At 35.5% G+C, this 18,116-nt stretch overlaps 1 protein-coding gene across 2 annotated transcripts; it reads right to left on the bottom strand.

Annotated features, from left to right (window-relative positions):
• Positions 1-5,025: 5,025 nt before the first annotated feature.
• Positions 5,026-13,319, bottom strand: LOC145634776 (E3 ubiquitin-protein ligase RING1-like). Of its 2 annotated transcripts, XR_014113544.1 has the most exons (3): positions 11,874-13,319; positions 10,569-10,653; positions 5,026-5,243 (listed from the first exon to the last, which is right to left on the bottom strand). XR_014113544.1 is itself a non-coding variant. In XM_081686160.1 (2 exons), the coding sequence occupies exon 1, from the start codon at positions 13,084-13,086 to the stop codon at positions 11,890-11,892; it is 1,197 nt and encodes a 398-aa protein (XP_081542286.1). In that variant the 5' UTR covers positions 13,087-13,317; the 3' UTR covers positions 5,026-5,243; positions 11,874-11,889. The 2 variants fall into 2 exon arrangements, 1 of the variants encoding a protein (XP_081542286.1); XM_081686160.1 differs by lacking the exon at positions 10,569-10,653 and having other exon boundaries at positions 11,874-13,317.
• Positions 13,320-18,116: the final 4,797 nt, after the last annotated feature.

The following is an 18,116-nucleotide window of genomic DNA, read 5'->3' on the forward strand; positions in this document are numbered from 1 at the left end:
TTGCTTTTCTCCAAACTCAGTCAAAGTGGGGGCTTCTTTAGACACCCATTTGTGTCTCCCCAAAACCAAACCCAGTGATGAGTACCTTTCACGTCGAATTATAATCGAATGAAGTGAAAGTGTGGAAAGTCTAGTGTTGCGGATAGTTTTTATTTCTTTTCTTTCTCTCTGTTTTTGAAAACCTACTCTATTTTAAGAAGACAGCCAATCCAGTTTGGTTTGTTCCATGGCAAGGGTCCAATAATAGTGTAGTTGGGTCGGGTTCGAAAAGAGATTTCCAACGATATATTATAAGTCCAATTCCAATGAATAATGAGGAAGTTATGGCCAAATTACTAAACTGGGCCCGGTTTGATATTTATATGCGGCCCAATGATCTAGAGGAGGGCCTAATATTGATTTATCATTCCTAATGCAATTAGAATTGATTATAGTCTTTTAGATTCTTCTAGAAGGTTCTTTTCATTCCTAATTTAATTAGCATTGATAAATTAACTTTAGTTGACTTTTTAGAGCTTTAATCAGAATAAAAGATGTGTTTTTAAGGAAAATACGATTTTGCCCTCCTGTACGGCTAAATCTTATCAAATTAAGAAAACGTGTGGAAATTGTTTTATAGCGCCTCACGACAGGATTAGCGCCTGGCGCTAATGCTTGGCGTCTGGCGCTAGCCTTAGCGTCTGGCGCTAATGTCTGGCATCTGGCGCTAATTCGTTTTATTCTTTTCGAAACTCTAATTCGTTTTTCTACCCATCCGTCTGATTTTCTCTATAAATAGCCTCCTAAATCTCCGTTTTCAATCATCAACAACTCTCTAATTCTAATTCTCTATCTCAAGAAATTCTTGATTACTTTATCTCTCTCTTTTCTAAACCAACCCTTTTGCATACAAAATTCCGCATTCACAAGATCTAGAAACACCTAGCCAAGTTCGAAGTTGCCTTCGCCCTAGACGTGAAAGGTTTTAATTTCTGAGGGTTTGGTCCCAAATCTCTCTTTCAATTATTTAATTTAATTGTTTATTATTTTCCTTGAAGTTACTAACGTGTGTATTTTGTTATTAGAAAGAGGTACGAGGCATCCAAGTAAGTGCTTTAATTGATTTATTGATATTATGATATAGAGATCATGTCTAGATTGTTATTTTTATTATTAGTGTCATGTTAGGATTTTTTTTATCTTCCTAGTATCATGTTTAGGGTAATAACTATAATTTCTATTATCAAATATGACAATTGTGATTCTTGCGATGCTTCTTATTTTCTTTCTAATATTTATGTTAGTATCATGTTAGGGCTAAATATTTGATCTTTATTGTTTAGTGATATGCTAGGGTTTGTTATTAATCTTGTTAGTATCATTCTTAGGATCTTGCTATTATTATTATGCTTTAACATGATTATGATTGTTATACTCATGATTATGATGATTATCATGTTGCTTGATTATATTTATTGTTATTGCTTGATCACGCCTCTTATGCATGTTTAAAGGGAATTGGTACTTGTAATCACGCTTAATAAGATAATTAATAATCTTATTTAGGGGTAATATGATTATAATTCAAGTGATCGCCAATAATAGTTTTATTTGTGCATTAATATTCAACTAACATAGATAAACAGGTTTAGGGTTAATCCTTTTGATTGCATGTTAGTCAGAAAGCGCACATGAATACGATCAGAATAAAGTAGAGGCCTATTATTAGGGCAGGTTCAATCTCTTTTAAGTTGGATTTGTACCTTCATCCCCGAACTACCAGTCATGGTTCTAGACCTATTGGAGTTGACGATCTCCAGTATCGTTAAGGGGTGTAACCTTCACCTCGTGAACGGTTTACAAGTTCCTAAAACTTGTTGGCGACTCTTTTGCTCCATCTTCTTTCCCTTTGGACGCCACCGTACTTTAGTGTATGATCACAGTGGGGTTCAAGTGTGGGGTAATGCTTGAAATATTCCCTACATAAGGTTAAAATATTAAGTTAAATATAACACAACTTAAACCCAATATGAAACAGAAAACAATGAATGAAAAAAATACTTAAAACACAACACTAAAACAATGCAACCTTTAATAACATAGCATTAAAATGCCCTAAATTTGCTGAGGTGTTCTTGGAGTGTGATGATCATCTGCTCTTCCAATGGGGCATGAACTTTTTTGGCAAGAAATTGTTGGAACATGCCCCAAACTATTATATGTTGTCGCATTTGAATGTTTCTCTCCATCAGCCAGTTCAATTTGCTTTTTCTTTTTAGCTTCTTTCTTCTTCTCCAATTCTAGCCTCTCTAAATCTCTATCAACGGCCTTGTCTCTCATCCCGTCGTGCAGTTTGAGTTTGTCATCAAAAGATTCGAAAGTATCAAGTGCCTAAGTTGGTACTTGCTTGCCCTTCAACCTCAACTTAGCCTTCTACGCACCATCATATCGGAACATGATACAAGCTTATCAGCAAGAATGTCTCCACTTGTTGGTGTACTTGGTGTTGAATTCATTCCTTGATCTCTTATCGCTGCTACTACTCCCTGGGGTGTCAACCGTCGCAAGCTTTTTTGATGGACAACATATGTCCCACCTCTTAAGTTGGAGCCACTCTTTGTAAAACTGAAACTTCCCAAAGGAGTTCTAGATCCTCTGGGCCTCAACAATCACATCATCAACATTTCTCCCGCAAAGCTTCCTTGCTTTTTCCTTGTCGACGCTACCATACCACTTGACAACAGCGAGAGCAATTCTTAACCACTGTCCCTTCAAACAACTAATGATTCTAATGGCAATTTCCTCCGGGTTTGTTTTCTTGCTTCGTAGCTGGTAGGACACTCGAACCTTCTTCCTAAATACATTCGACTTCTGATTTGTTCCAGCAATTTGATCGTTGGTTGTGTTCATGTACGCTGAATTTTAAGCGGTTGTCTCAATATCATCCCCATTTTTTATCGAGCTCTTCAATGGGTTGTTGAGGTGCACATTGGAAGAATGACTATGTTAGCGGTGAAGTTCCACTCGGTGCTTGGAACATCTAATTCCTCCTCCTCATCATCGTCTTTTTCCTCGTCATCAACTGCATAATTTTTGTTTGTGCTTTGCCTCCTTCGAGTGTTGACTGATGAGAAATATTTTAACCAGTCCCTGGACCATATCCACCGTAATTTTGTTGGTTAATTGGTTCATTTGAGTAGTTTGATTGACTTGGTTGAGCGTAGTTAAAGTTTGGTGGGTAATTTTGACAATTCCCCTCGAAATTCAGGGTGAAACTTTGGGAGTTTACTTGTAAATAATTTTGTGGGTGATTAAAAGGAGTTTGAAGACAATTTTCTTAATGTATAGGATAATTGGGTGGATTTTGTTGTAGATTTTTTTTTTTTTTTTTTTAATTTTTGTGCTTTGTTGGAGGCTTTGGATTTTAAAAAGCATAATTAAGAATATTTGGATCCAAAATTTTTAAATTTTTTGGCTAGGTTTGTGGAAGGAATTAAATTAAGACACTAATTGTTTCTTTTTCAAGAAAAAATATGGTTTCAAAAGGAGGTAATTTTTGAGATTGTCGAAATTATAACAATATGGGTGTCTATTTATAGAAAACGAAAAAATATGAATGTTGGTATTTTTTAAATAATGTTTAAAATTATTAACGTTACAAAAATTGTAACGTTACTTAACCGTTGGAGATCCAACGGCATGCATCATGACACTTTGCAAGCTGATGTAGTCTGCCTGTGTTAGCGATTTTTTTAAAATAAAAACAATGTCGCTTTAGTACATTAGAGAACATTATGCTACATTTTGGACCACAAGAAATCAACAAAGCCTTATTTTTGCCGGACGAACAAAATTCACAAATGATTTGATAAACCAAACCAATCACAATTGTTCATGGAAGTGTTCATCAATCCCTCATTTTCAAATATTATTTTATTAAAATAGTAACACAAATAATTTTAATTGTTCATTGTTAAGGATTCTCTGAATTCATTTTTTGTTTTTAACTAATTCTAAATAGGTTAAGCATATGTAAAAAAAAAAAAAATAAAAATAAAAATAAAAAATAAAATAAAATTGAGAGAATAATAGTTTAATGGTTTGTCTCATATTTGTATCCTCAACATCAAGTTATAACATTAGAGAGTAGAGACCTTAATAATAGGATATGTTATATTTCATTATCATGTCCTCTAGTGAAAAACAACAAAACAACAAAACAAAACTTATTACTTCATAATATTATATTATGATATTCATAGTTTAGTTAAAAAAAAAAAAAAAGTTACTATTATTCTTCAAAAAAAAAACATACAGTATTGTCTATTATTCACACACACATAATGCATAACCAGTTAATCCCCAAGCCATGCTCATTTTATTTCTGATGGATTTCACCAGGAGGCCCCGAAAAGGGGAATCGTCAATTTGTATGCTTAACATCCAAGTTCATCCTGTTTGTTTTAGGTTTTCTACCACCCATTTGCTGCTATTGTCAAGTCTACGAATAAGCCTTAGACTAATTGTAATCCGGCGCAGAACAGCGCCATTCCTTTCATCGGCACATAATTTCCAAGTGTTCACGCCAACATTGTAGATGCTACAATTGTTTGAGTTAGCTGACTTTCAGCCGATGGCTGAGGCTCACACAGCAAGTATGCCTACCTTGTGCCTGAAATAAGGGCATGCTTTTACTAAAACACCATTGAAAGTACTGTTCATTTTATCCTGTACCTTTTAGATTTCTGACCATTGTAAAATATCAATAACCTCAACTTGAGGGGAAACAGGGGGTACTCGCAAACGTCTGCAATGTATTGGCATGTAGCTGTGTCACTTGCTAGTACCATTTTCAGATTACATCGAGTAATTTGATAACGTTGTAACGTTGCACATCATGCAAAAAGACATGAAGTGCCTCGCTTAAGGTGTGAAAACGCCACCATGGCAATGGTTCATTAATCAACCATCTTTTCTTAAGCAACCAAGATTGGCAGGGCGCATATATATTTTTAAAGAAAAAACTCGCAAGAAACAGAAAGCAGGGGCCAAACAGCATAATATCATATTCTGTATAGAATACACATTAAAATACAAAAATTTTCAAGGGCCACATTTGTTTTGAGTCTATATTGAGATAAATTTGAACCATGAACGAGTATACAGTTTACCTACAATTATTACCATTAAAGATAAGAATGTATCTCAGCTAATCTTCACTGTATAAAAACAATTGTATTTCTCCCAAATCTTACAGATGCACCCTGCAGGAACATACAAACAAGATCCATTAGTAATTGACATATGATACGCAAGTGAATATAAAATTGGTAACTACGAAAGAACTAGACATAACAGAACAGCAAAGGTCCGATTCATTCTTCATTAAGAGACCTAAGGACAAAGAAGGTATTAAGGTATCGGAAAAGCCCAAAAGATAAAATCTATGCACGTGTCAACAAACGTTGTGTTACTTTTACTATTCCAACTACGGTAGCCAAAGAGTGAAGTTTTGAAAAACAAGCTTCTTAGATGTTAGGAGACTATGAAAAGAAACTTTGGATATCAAGCAGTAATTGGTGACAAGGAAAACACTTGATAATTCCACTAGTTCAGTGAGTGATGGAAACAGCTTGGCTTTGGCATATACTGCAAGGAGGGGAGGCGTTGCCAATGGCATACCTGCTAACAAGCAATGCCACCTCTAATCTTCAACCCCATTCCCAAATCCATCCCAATTTCATCAACCCAAAACAGTAGTCAGAATTATGTTTGTAAAATTACGTAAGGTTATCAGTACCACTATATCAATGACTTCTAGTTTTAAACCTCCAGCACTCCACTAGTACCAAAGCAGAGCAGACTGAGACCATGCTGCATATAATGGACAACCAAGAACCAAGAACCATTAACCAATGTAATATATAAAATCTGTAAGCAGAAAATTGGGAAATAATAAACACAAACACTATCCAAGAGACCAAGACTTCTCATTAATAGCACAATTCAAGCTCATTAATCCAGGCAATAGCAATGTATTCATTTCTGATAACAAAAACAATGCTCCCTAATAAATGTGAATAGTTGAGTGGTAAAGAAAATCGTGAAAGAAGCACATACAATGCAAAGGGAAACAAAATCACCACATTCATATAGGATATTCATGCAATATCTTTCAATGGCATGACTAGGATACTATAGATTATGACCTTATATAATACAAAGCTGTCAAAGACTAGTAACAATATAAAGTGGATTATCGATCATTAACTAGAAACATAAAACCAAGTCAGTGAAGACCGTAGAAAGAAGCCAGCCAAACCAGAAGACACAGAAACGTAGCAAATCAACATTTCTACAAATTTTTTCCACTACACCGCAGATTTTCATGACACAACAACATTATGTTTCTCATACTCTTCAATTCATCTTAGGTATAAAAAAAAAAAAAAAAAACATGGATACATATACTTGAATCCAAGAAGATAACGTCAAGTAGCATAACTGCACTGCTGGAGCAGCTTTCAAGATGAAGTTGATACAAAACAGCAAAATTAAGTTCACATCACATATCACTTGTTTCGATAACAATAATGCTATACCAGTTGGGAACAATTTTCAATACAAAGAGCAAATGGGTAAATCAAATATCAATAAAGCAAGTGATGAGCAGATCATCTTCAATCAATCTCTTCAGCTAAAGATTTTTCAATTAAACAAGTACTACAATTTCAGACAATAAAGACTCCCTCCATCCATTAATAAGTGCTTACTTCCTCCGTTTCTATTTATATGACTAACATTCCTTAAAAGGAAATGTCACAATACTTGACCTATACTATAAATGGAAAGTTTTATTTTATAATCACCCACAATTAACCAACCTCATTCCCACCTAATTATCTAACCTCTATATAATCAGCCCAACCCCAACCACCATCTCCATAACCCAACACCAGCCATCCTACCACTCCGACCAACCGAACCACCACCCTTAAAAAACCACCACCAAACCCACCACTCCGATCTACCGAACCACCACCAAACTAACTTTTTCAAAAGAACCACCACCGAAAGCATAGCCCCGATCTAACGAACCACCACCAAATGACCCTTTGCTTCCTCGTCGGACGACCATCGTAGCCACCAGACCACCATGTTCACCATCACAACCACCTTCTTTCTCTCTCCTTTATTTTCTCTAACCTTAACCACTTTCCTTCCTCAACCACTAGATCCATAACCCACCCACGACCACCAACACTTTCAAGTCCCACCTCCAAAAATTTAGATTTGAAAGATTGCATATGAGTGGTGTTGGTTTGATTTCTTGATTTTCTTTCTTCAGATCTCAAAAATTCAAGCCCATTTTTTTTAAGGGATAAATATGGGTGGTACAGTGGTGGTGGTGGTTTGGACTATGGCAGCGGGGTGGTAGTTTAATTTAGAAGAAGGTCGGGCGGCAGTGGTGGTGGTTTAGAAGAGGGCGGCTGCGGTGGTAGTTTTGATGGGGTGGCAACAACGGCGGTGGTCTAGAAGTGGGTGACAGCGACGAGGGTCGAGGGATAGTTGAGATAAGGGCAGCAGCATCGGCGGGCATGGTGGTCTGTGAAGTTTAAGGTGATGGGAGAGTGTTAAGGTGGTGTCGGTGGTGGGTTTGGCAACTGATAATGTTTGATTAATTTATTTAACTATTTAATTAATATGCTTTACAAACAAACTATGATTAATTATACATTCTCTCTCCTCTTCCTTAAAAACAGTGCCAAGAGCTATGGGTCATCTATTTAGAAACGGAGGAAGTATATTCATTTTCGGGTGTCCCAACTTTAAGCGCTTACTTCCAATATTGGCCTATTATTTAGGACCATTTTTCCCTAATCTCTAATATTAAATCCCCTATTTCTCCAAGGATTCCATCCACTTGTCATAAATTCTCCCACCCACTCACTCATTTTATTGTACTTGACAATTCACTTTTGCTTTTAATTCCCACCCACTCATTTCACTCCTCTTCCTTTTTCCTATTAAGAAATCACCAATCATTGCTTTGAAAGGAATCCAATAGCTTTATCCTTTTGCATTAAAATCCATGAAAAATGAGAAATGAGCACTTAATATCAGAACGGAGGGAGTAGCAGATAAAAGTGAAAATTTGACACTAGGCCTAATTTTTTGTGCCACAATCAGCATATGTAAATGTTTACCCCCAAGTACCCAGTACCCACATCATCACATAGAGAACCTATCAAAATTGTAAGTGGTTTTAGAGGCTACATGAGAGTTAACAGCAGCAGACTTATACAAGGAGATAGACCAAAGAGTATGCACTCAGCACACGGTATTTTCTAGAGCTCCAAGCCACCAATCTGTCCTACTATGCAACCCTGCACTGCGCAATGAGATTCTTTGAACATTGAGTCATATAACCATTATTCATGTAATTCAAAATGAGCCCTTCTGATTTAAGACATATAACCTTATGAATTATCAAATCACCAAAAAAGAAAAATGGACTTCTGTATAGGGATTATTTTCTATTTCATAATTTAAACTGAGACCTTGCTTGGTTCAAGTCCCCAAAAAGAAACAAAATAGTGCAGTAAAGGCTGTTAAAAACAGAAACGGACTTTACCACTTTCCTTCCCATGTTTGTTTTGATTCCATTTCTTATGTTTTAACACATCACTGCTCTTCAATCTTCCTATTATCTCCCTTTTTAAGATGATTGATTCGATTCATTTTTCAATGATTTCATAATTCCCTGCTCTACAATTCTCCCTCATTATCTCCATTCTATGTCTTCTGCCTTTCTGCCACATTAGATTGCCCCGCCCCAACAAGATATAGTGCTTCCAGAATATGGATGACCACTTCTGGTCACGCTTACGACACTGAATTCCTATCCTATGTCAGTCTATGTTGTGCAAGAGCGTGTGAATACTCGAAAGTCAACATGGTGCAATATTTGTGGAAAAATAAACATACTAAGTTTTACATTGTGACATAGCAGTATAGCACTTGAAAAGTCCCTTACCGCTCAAGTAGATGAATTGAAAACAATAACTAAATAACTCAATTGCAACATTGTTACTAGAAGACCCAGCAAGTAGACTTTGATGTCTATGGTCTGCTTTATGTAATTCAAGAATGGTCACAGCACATCAAAAATCTCAGCATTCAAATCGAAGATGCTAAAGAAATAACCAGAAAGAGAAAATTTAGTTCATTGAGGGATTGATCCATAAGATGCAATATAGCCCCCAGGTCCATATGTAAATCCTCAACTGGTCCATAAACTAGATTTATTTTTTAAACAAACTAAAACTTTTCTTTTCTCTGATCTGTGATCAAGTTTTACTACATGCATACAAAACTTGGTCCCTAATCCAAATATCTTCTTCACTTGATAACTATTACCTTGCAAAAAACATATAAACTAAGATAATTAGACAACCCAATAAAACTGAGCAACTTGAATAGTCTACAATCGTAGCACAAGTACATTACAACAAGAAGACAAATTTTAAAATCCAAATTTCATATGATTAAGAAGCTCAATTTTATGAATTCTGGTCCTCTAACTGTAAGATTCTCTTTCTGACACAACAAGCTCAGCATCTAAATTAAATTGCTCAGTATCTACATTTAATTGCTCAGTATCTAAATTAAATTGCTCAGAATCCAAATTATATTGCTGAGTGGCTTTATGGTTTTACAAGTTAATGAGCAAAGGCAAGTCGAAAATGAAAACCTCAAGAATCCTTTTTGAATCATGTGCACTAATTAATTACATTATGAGGGAGATACAATGAAAGAAGTCGAGTGGCACCAATAACAAACAGCAGGTTAATTAAACTTCTCCAAACTCAGGAAAATCCAATGTGAAGGCACTGCCTTTTCAGCCACATCTTAGTGATCTTACACACCTCCATATTCCATGCATACCAATTCCTTCCCAAACTAATAAATGGACAACTCGAGCATTATGATTACCTAACCTCTAAGCTTCTTGTTCAATAAAGTCTGTCATTGCTAATTGACTAAGACTATTCAAAAGTGTCAAACTCATTAGAAGTATCTAAGATAGACAAGTCAAGCTTTTCCATACTTCCTGATTATTATAATGATCTTGTTAAGTATTCATCATATCCATTCAATAAAATACATACACAGACAGCACTAGTACAACAGAATGATGTGTTGTAATAAGACTTTTTGGCCAACAGCAGGTGATGACGGAGGAACTTCTATGGTAATTGAGTGAAATTAATAAAGCAAGCCTATCATCTATCAAGTTGTAAATTATATTATGTAATGTAAAAAGCTTAGTAATTACATTCATTCATAATGAAAACATAGTATATCTGCAATTAAATTTGCTAAATGTCATTATATCTCATCATTCTATCAGCTCCAGGCCATACAAGGAATGACCAAAACAGAATGCAAAACAGCAAATACTTAAAATCATCCGCAATGACAGCTTTAGAAATGCTGGATATACAGTGCTAAACTCAGAAGACAACAGCAAACAACATGGAAGCTCGTAGAAACAACCATCATACTCAATCAGATAAGAAACAAACCTTTATATTGACCAAATTTAGACGAAGAACCAACTATCCTCATTTTCATGTTCTATTACTCCATCTTCATTTCAAATCTTCAATACTATATCAGGAAACTAAAATGTCACAAAGACTAAATGCTATAAGCATATACAAGGAGAAAAAAAGTAAACTGAAGGTAGCCTAGACAATTTCAATCTCAATTATCATAGAGCCACAGAGTATTATGATGAGAAATAACAAAACGAAGTATGACACTTAGGAAGGAAACGACATAAATCAAGGGAACGGTCTGAAATCTATTAGATGGCCCTATTATTCCACACAACTTTAATAAGATTTTGATCCAAGCCAAAAGCTGCTTAACATTAGAAGGTTTTCAGTCTAATCTCTTTTATCTGACGCTTGTTAACTTCTGAAGTATCCATAAGCTAGACAAGAACATCTGATAAAATAAAGGTCTTCTAAATTTTATGCTTCTTAAGTTTATCAACAACGTAATGTTCTTCACATGAACAGGGTAAAGAAAACCACTGATCAGTTGATGTTGGTCATACTCAAGTTTATCTAAAGGACAAAACAATAGTGTGATTGGACTTCGACTCCTAGAATGCATGACCTAGAAAATCCAGTAGATTGGGCAAAATTGAAGGAAGGAACAATTGGTGGATAGAAGCAATCAAGGAACTTACAAACTAGGCAAAGAATGTGCTTCCTGTCCCCAAAAAGAGGGGGACAGCAACCAAAACAAAATGTGTACAAGGCCCTCACTTTCTTAACTTTAATTAATCTAGTTTTATAATCCCATGAAAATACAAGTCTATGTAACTAATGCTGTTTCTGCTTGTCCAATAGTACGATTGGTGAAATACTCAAATACATATGCTGCCACCACCATTTACTCATTTACCTATATCTCAACAGTGTTAGCTTTGCATAACAATCTCCAATAATTAATCATTAATTAAGAAAATCTAGAAATAAATCACCGTATTCGGTTTGATACTTGAATATCATCTAATTATCAATGCAGTGAATGCACATCCAAAAATATAAACCACTATCATCCTGTGATACTTGAATATCATCTAATCATCAATGCACGTCCAAAAATATTATTCAATATCATTCCAGCGATGAGAATCAAAACAAAGCACAACCATAACATTAAACTTGAATAACTAAGAACACTAAACCAAATCAACTAAGAATAACTAAGAATACTAAACCAAATCAACTAAGAATAACTAAGAATACTAAACCAAATTGAGGATCATAGAACCACAAAGAAACAAACACAGAACAAAAAGCAACAAAATATACCTAACAGACACCAGCATTAATCAAGGTCTTCTGTTCGGGTTTCTGATCCAAAGTCTGGATTCCCCCTCCTCCTCGGGTTCGCCTCATTACCATCACCAGAAGCATTACTCCCCTCGGCTGAAGACCCAACATTTCTAAACGGCCAAGGCAACGAAATGTTAAAACTCCTCTCCACAGTCCGATCATTCTGCGAACCCGCCTCAGACGACACCTCATCACCACCAATTCTATTACCATTACCACCCCCATCACCATTACCACCGCCACCAGCACCAACACCGTCACCAGATCCCGGGTTCTCCCTTCGGTTCCGAATCCTCTGTTCATAATCAGGATCATCGGTAGGCAACTCATGGCGGCAAACAGGGCAAGAATTATGCAACTCCAACCAAGGAAGAATACAATCAGAATGAAAAACATGTTTACAAGGCATCTGTTTAGCTTCAGCACCAAGTTGAAACTCATCCATACAAACAGCACATTGTGAAGAATCAGATAACAGCAATTCCTCCGTTACTTTAACAATTGGAAGCCCCTCGACAGCGGATTTTGAGGCCGGTGGCGTACCGTATCGATTCGGATCATTCTCCGCTAGCTGCTGAATCAACTGCTCCAACCCTGGTCCAAAGAAATAATCCCCCAAATTCGAGGGTAACCTAAAATTCCCACCACCACCACCACCACCTTGTTCAGGGTTAGCGTTCTCAATAACAAATTGAATGTTAGCACCCCCAGCTCGCATAGTCTGAAGATAACTCTGAAGAAATTGAAAAGGGTTGAAAACATCGGTTTCCTGAAAAGGGGATCTCTGATTACCCCCATTTCCGCCATTACCAGCACCTCCAAAAGCTCCACCCCCGAATATGGCGGAGAGGTCGATAGGCTCAATAGGAGAAGCGGCGGAAGAAGAAGAAGAAGAAGAAGGGGGGAAGAAGAAAGGGGCAAAGGGTGCGAGGTGATCGGCGGCGGAAGCAGAAGGAGGAGGAGAGAAGAATTGAGCGAAAGGAGAGGAAGAAGAATAGGAAGAAGGATTAGGGTTTTCGACTTCTTCGAGGAAACCGCCATTGCAATGGGGGCAAGCGAGCTCTTCGGAGGAAGAAGAAGAAGGAGAGAGAGAGACGGTGCGATTGCATTGATAGCAGAAGTAGTGTTGTGGTGTTTGAGAGAAGGTTGTGGTGGTGGTGGAAGGGTCGTCAATGGCGCCGGAAGACATTGTTGTTGGTGGTTCAAGGAAAAGACTGCTGTTGTTATGCGAGGGAATGAGGCTAGTTTTTTTTTTTGTTTTGGTTTTTTTTATTTTTTTTATTTTTTTTTTATTTTGTTTAAATGTGTTTGTTTTTGTGATTATTTTTCTTTCTATGATATGATTAAATTGAATCTTGATAAGTTGATATGCTATATTTCGGTGGTGGGTTGTAGGTGGGGTTGGAGAAGGGGGGAAAGAGAAGAATATTGCTGATCAATTGGGTAAAGGGGATTATAATACACACTTATAAATAGGGTAATGGAAATCATTTAAGATTCCTAAGAGATTTCCCTTTGTATTTACTAGATTTCTTGAAAGGATGATTTAATACAATTTTTTTTTTTAAATAAAAAAAGGTAAGAAAAAGAGGAAAAGTGATACACAACGAGGGGAATACCTAGCGCATCTAAGGAGATAATGGGATACAACGTATAAGGATGAGTTAATATTAAGGGTAATATCTATGTTATCACTAACAAGATGTCCTACATTGACGATCCAATATGCAGCTTTGTTTGCTTCTCTGTAAATGTAAAGGATTTCTCAATGGTGAAAATGTTGGAGGATTCTCTGGATGTCGGTGATGATGAGATCGATTTGTCATAGCGTAGACCAATTCCTTTTTAGAGCATTAACTACAAGGATATTATCGCCATTATGTGCAAATGTTGAGTTTTGTGATGGATAGTGAGAAGAACGCCTTTGTCGAGAGTTGTAGCCTCTGCAACAAAGACGTTGGTATTGCCAAGGTTAAAGGTGTGAGCTTCAATCAGAGTACCGACACTGTCTCTTATGATAACACATGTTGCTGCTGAATTGTTTTTGAGTGACCCGTTGAAATTAAGTTTGAAAGAGTATATATGAAGGGGCCTCCTAGGCGACCTGGCAAGGTGCATCCATGCATGTGGAGTTGGTGGTTTAGTAGTGAGAATGGATTCAGGATATTTGAATAGGGGATCCCAAGCTAAAAAAAGGTATATATGAGATATGATAGTGCGACACTTCCACTCCTTTAGCGCAAAATGCGCTCAATGGAAAGTCCGAGGGATATCTAAAGTGTCATTATTGAAAATTATGGAATTACATTCTTTCCAAATACTCCATAATTAAAATTTATTTTAAAAAAATTAGGGAGCATAGAGTTATTATTTTTAAGGTTGTTTAAAATGAAAAACAAATTCCCAAATGGAAGTGTACTTCCTAACTAATTTACAGTTAAAGGGTGTTGTCGAATTTCTTTTGAACTTTCACAATCGAGAAATAGGTGCTCAACTGTCTCTCGAAAGGAGTTACATAATGTGCGTTCTCTAAAAGGAATAGTTTTTTCAGTTATGAAGAACGTCCCTAAACCCAAGAATGCCATGCAACATTTACCATAAGAAGATTTGGATTTTTGGGGGATATCTAGTATCCATATCCATATATGAGGCCACTTAGGTATATCTTGAGTAAGATTGTGTGCTATCCATGTGGGTGACTTGACTGAGAAATGTCCGAAGGAGTGGGGCCCCATACTGATGTGTCTGTCAAATCTGCATAAGGCAAGGCAATGTTCATAAGGAGAGCAACAATATGATTTAAGTTTGTAGTTGTCCCATTGCGTGCGTGTTTGGAAGTATAAAATCTACAGCTTTTAAGCACTATCCACTTGACATCCTTGTAAGTGTAAAATTTCTAGTATGTTTCCATTAGTAGCCCAATTATCTATCCAAAAATAAATGTCCTTTCCATTGCCTACTTTCCATTGAATACCTATTCGTAAAATTTCTCTTTGGGCAACGATAACTTTCCATGTAAGAGAATATTTTGGGTGGTGGTTGTATTCGAAAAAATGAAGAATTATGAAGATACTATCCTTAATCATCTTTGACCCATAGAAGGGTCGAAGAGAAGTTTTCACCCTTGCTTTGCTAGGAAGGATTTATTAAGAGGTGAAGTCTGTCTTAAGCCCTAAACCCCCACCACCACCACTACCCCCCCCCCCCCGAGAGCTTGGGGTTTACGTATCTTATTCTTGCTATTAGAGGGCTCTCATTCAAATCTTTAATTTTTGTTGTTTTAAAAAAAAAGTTTCTATGCAGGAGTTTAGATATTTAGCGATGCAGGAAGAAAGGTGTAATACCCCAAACTTTGGAGTATTTTTAGTCAACGATTTCTTTTCAAAAATAAGCTTTAAAACTAATTATTATTATTTTCAAATTGTAAAAATTATTATTATTATTATTATTATTATTATTATTATTATTATTATTATTATTATTATTATTATTATTATTATTATTATTATTATTATTATTATTATTATTATTTTCGAATTTGAAAAAAAAAAAAAAAAAACTGATTTTCGATAACTTCAGAATGAGTTTTGAAAACTGATAAAATAATAATTTTGAAGCTTATCTTTTCAACAGGAAATTGCAACAAACTCAATTTGAATTGAGTCTTATCTTATGAATATTCTAGAGAAATTCAACCTAAGCTTTCTAATATATATATATATATACACCAAAATCCTAAAGCTAATACTACACTCATCTCTTTCAATTTACCCAGTCGTCATTTCCGATCAATCCCTCGTCGGTAAGTGATGGTTCCTTAATTGATACACTAATCACTAAGCCCTTTTCATGATTTAAGTCTTACCCACTCAATTTTTTTTTTTGTAAACTTTATGTAATTAACGAACTAAGATTTCATCAAAGGTAGAGGTGATTTTCTTTCTGCCAAAAGTAGACACCATTGATTTTTTTAAAGAGAGTTTGGAGTTGGTGCGTGTGTAGTAGTTGCAGAGTAGGGGGAAGATGTGATAGTGGACCACTACTACCTATTACTCTTTACCTCTAATTTTCTCACCAAACATAAACTTATAGGAATTTGTTTATTTTTCCCTTGTAGTATTACTAACTTGGTATTAGATTATTAACTATACGAGTCAGACTAATTTAGTTCTATCATCTATTTATTTGTAGACGGAGATACTAGGTGAACGTTTCGGAGGTTAATTACCTTGAGATTTTATGCACGATCAAGGTAATTTTCAATGTCCATCATCTTTGGAATCCCGTTAGGAAATTGTTTTGAATTATTGTGTGCCAGATACATGCTTATGTAATTATATATGTTGAGTGTGCTATCGTATGATATCATATTATATATGAGTTTTCTATTTTGTGTACTAGTATGTGTATTTTCAAAAAAATTTGATTATTTGTTATCGTATGTTTTTTTTAAAATAAATAAAATCTTGGGAATTGGATGATGGATTATATGTGATTGATAGTTTCTATGTCATGTATGTTCGGATAATATGAAATTGAAATGTTGTTACTTGGGATTAAATTGAATTGTGCAATACTCGTGTGCAAGGTGATCGGACAATGTAATCTAATAAAATGTACAGTGAAATTTAATTTAAGAAGGGAAATGAAACCCGAAAGGGTGAAGAATAGGTTGCCCACTAGTGGTTATGGTTGCTACTAGTTGGTTTAAATTATTGTATATTGCTGTTAGTCTTCCTCCTAATCACTGGGTGTTAGTGAGGGGTGTGCACACTAGGGACATTTTGTTTATTTCGTGGCCATTTGGAGTAACGCGCCACCCTCTGTAAAGTAGGTGGTGACAGGGACTAGTCCCGGCTTACTGGCGTTCTCTTTCCCTTTCTTAAATAAAGGAATAATATGTTATGTGACAATTTGAACTTGGTTGAGTATTATAATGTCTATGAGGCTATATTATGTATAATCTGTTTTTGAACTAAAATTATTTATTTTACGGGATGGAGTTGGAATTACTCAGTTTATCTGATTTTGGGAGTTTTCTCTCTTTTCTTGTTTCTGATTTTTTTTTTTTTTTTTTTTTTTTTGCAGGTTGGTAAGAGGGTACTCGGTTACGTGTGAGGAGACGTTAGAATAATCACGTAGCTTAGCTAAGACAATTTAGTTTAATTATGAATTTAATTATTTCCTTTAACTATCATTTTAAAGTAATTTGCAGTTTTGATGTAATGACTATATTATTTTGCCACAACTTAGACCACTTAGTTTATTTAAATATTATGTTATTTTTGCTTTGCATTTATTTTCTACGGAAAATAAGTGTAGCAGTAACACTCCCAGAGTTCGATGGTTGAGTTTTTGAAAGTTAAAGGTTACTCTTATTGTTTTTAAAAGACTCGAATTTTGGAGGTGTTACAGAAGGAGGAGGAGCAGAGTTATAAGGGTATGAGTAATATTACATATTTTTTTAAAAAATCGTTATTTAAAGGGTAATAAGAGTTATAAAAAATACTCAGAAGTATCTTCCAAGTGAGGAATTTGAGGTCATGTTAAAATGCGTTGCGTAGCTTGCGTAGCTTGAGCGTCGCCTATTTTTTCAAGAGAATATTATATTATAGAAGACTTATGAAAGTTCACGTGTTAACCTAATTCCAGACTTATGATTCTTACTTTTCAAGGATAATTTACGAATAAAGACTTTTATTGTTTTATGCACAAGATAAATAAAATTAAAGAAAAAAAAATAAGGAGACAGGGCCAAAAGGGACCTCCTTGTCTCAACTCTTTTGTAGGTTTAAACCAATTTGTTGTCTCTTCGTTAATTTTAAGGGAGTAGGAAACTTTGGTCACACATTCGCGGATCAAATGAATCCACCTAGGGGGAAATCAAAGGCAAAGAAAGTTGTCCAAAGAAAGTCACATTCAATTATGTCATATACTTTTTCTACATCCAGTTTGAGAGCACACCAACTTGTCTTATTTTTAGATTAATGAAAGGTGTTAAGATTTTCTAAACAATAATAATTTTGCCATTAATAGATCAATAAGGGGTGATAACATTCCGGGACTTACTGATTTTTGTAGAGTGGAGAACATGCAAGCGACTATGATTATTTGACAGCCTTGTAAATTTTATTTATCAGTCTGATGGACCAAAAATGATTTGGATTTTCGAGAATTTTTGTTTTTGGTACTAAGGTGATAGTTGTATGATTTCGAGCT

This window comes from Chenopodium album, chromosome 6, assembly GCF_948465745.1.
Source record: "Chenopodium album chromosome 6, dcCheAlbu1.1, whole genome shotgun sequence".
In the NCBI taxonomy this organism is placed as follows: domain Eukaryota; kingdom Viridiplantae; phylum Streptophyta; class Magnoliopsida; order Caryophyllales; family Amaranthaceae; genus Chenopodium; species Chenopodium album.

Coding starts and splice junctions, on each gene's coding strand:
- LOC145634776 (XM_081686160.1), bottom strand. CDS start 13,086: ATGTCTTCCGGCGCCATTGACGACCCTTCCACCACCACCACAACCTTC.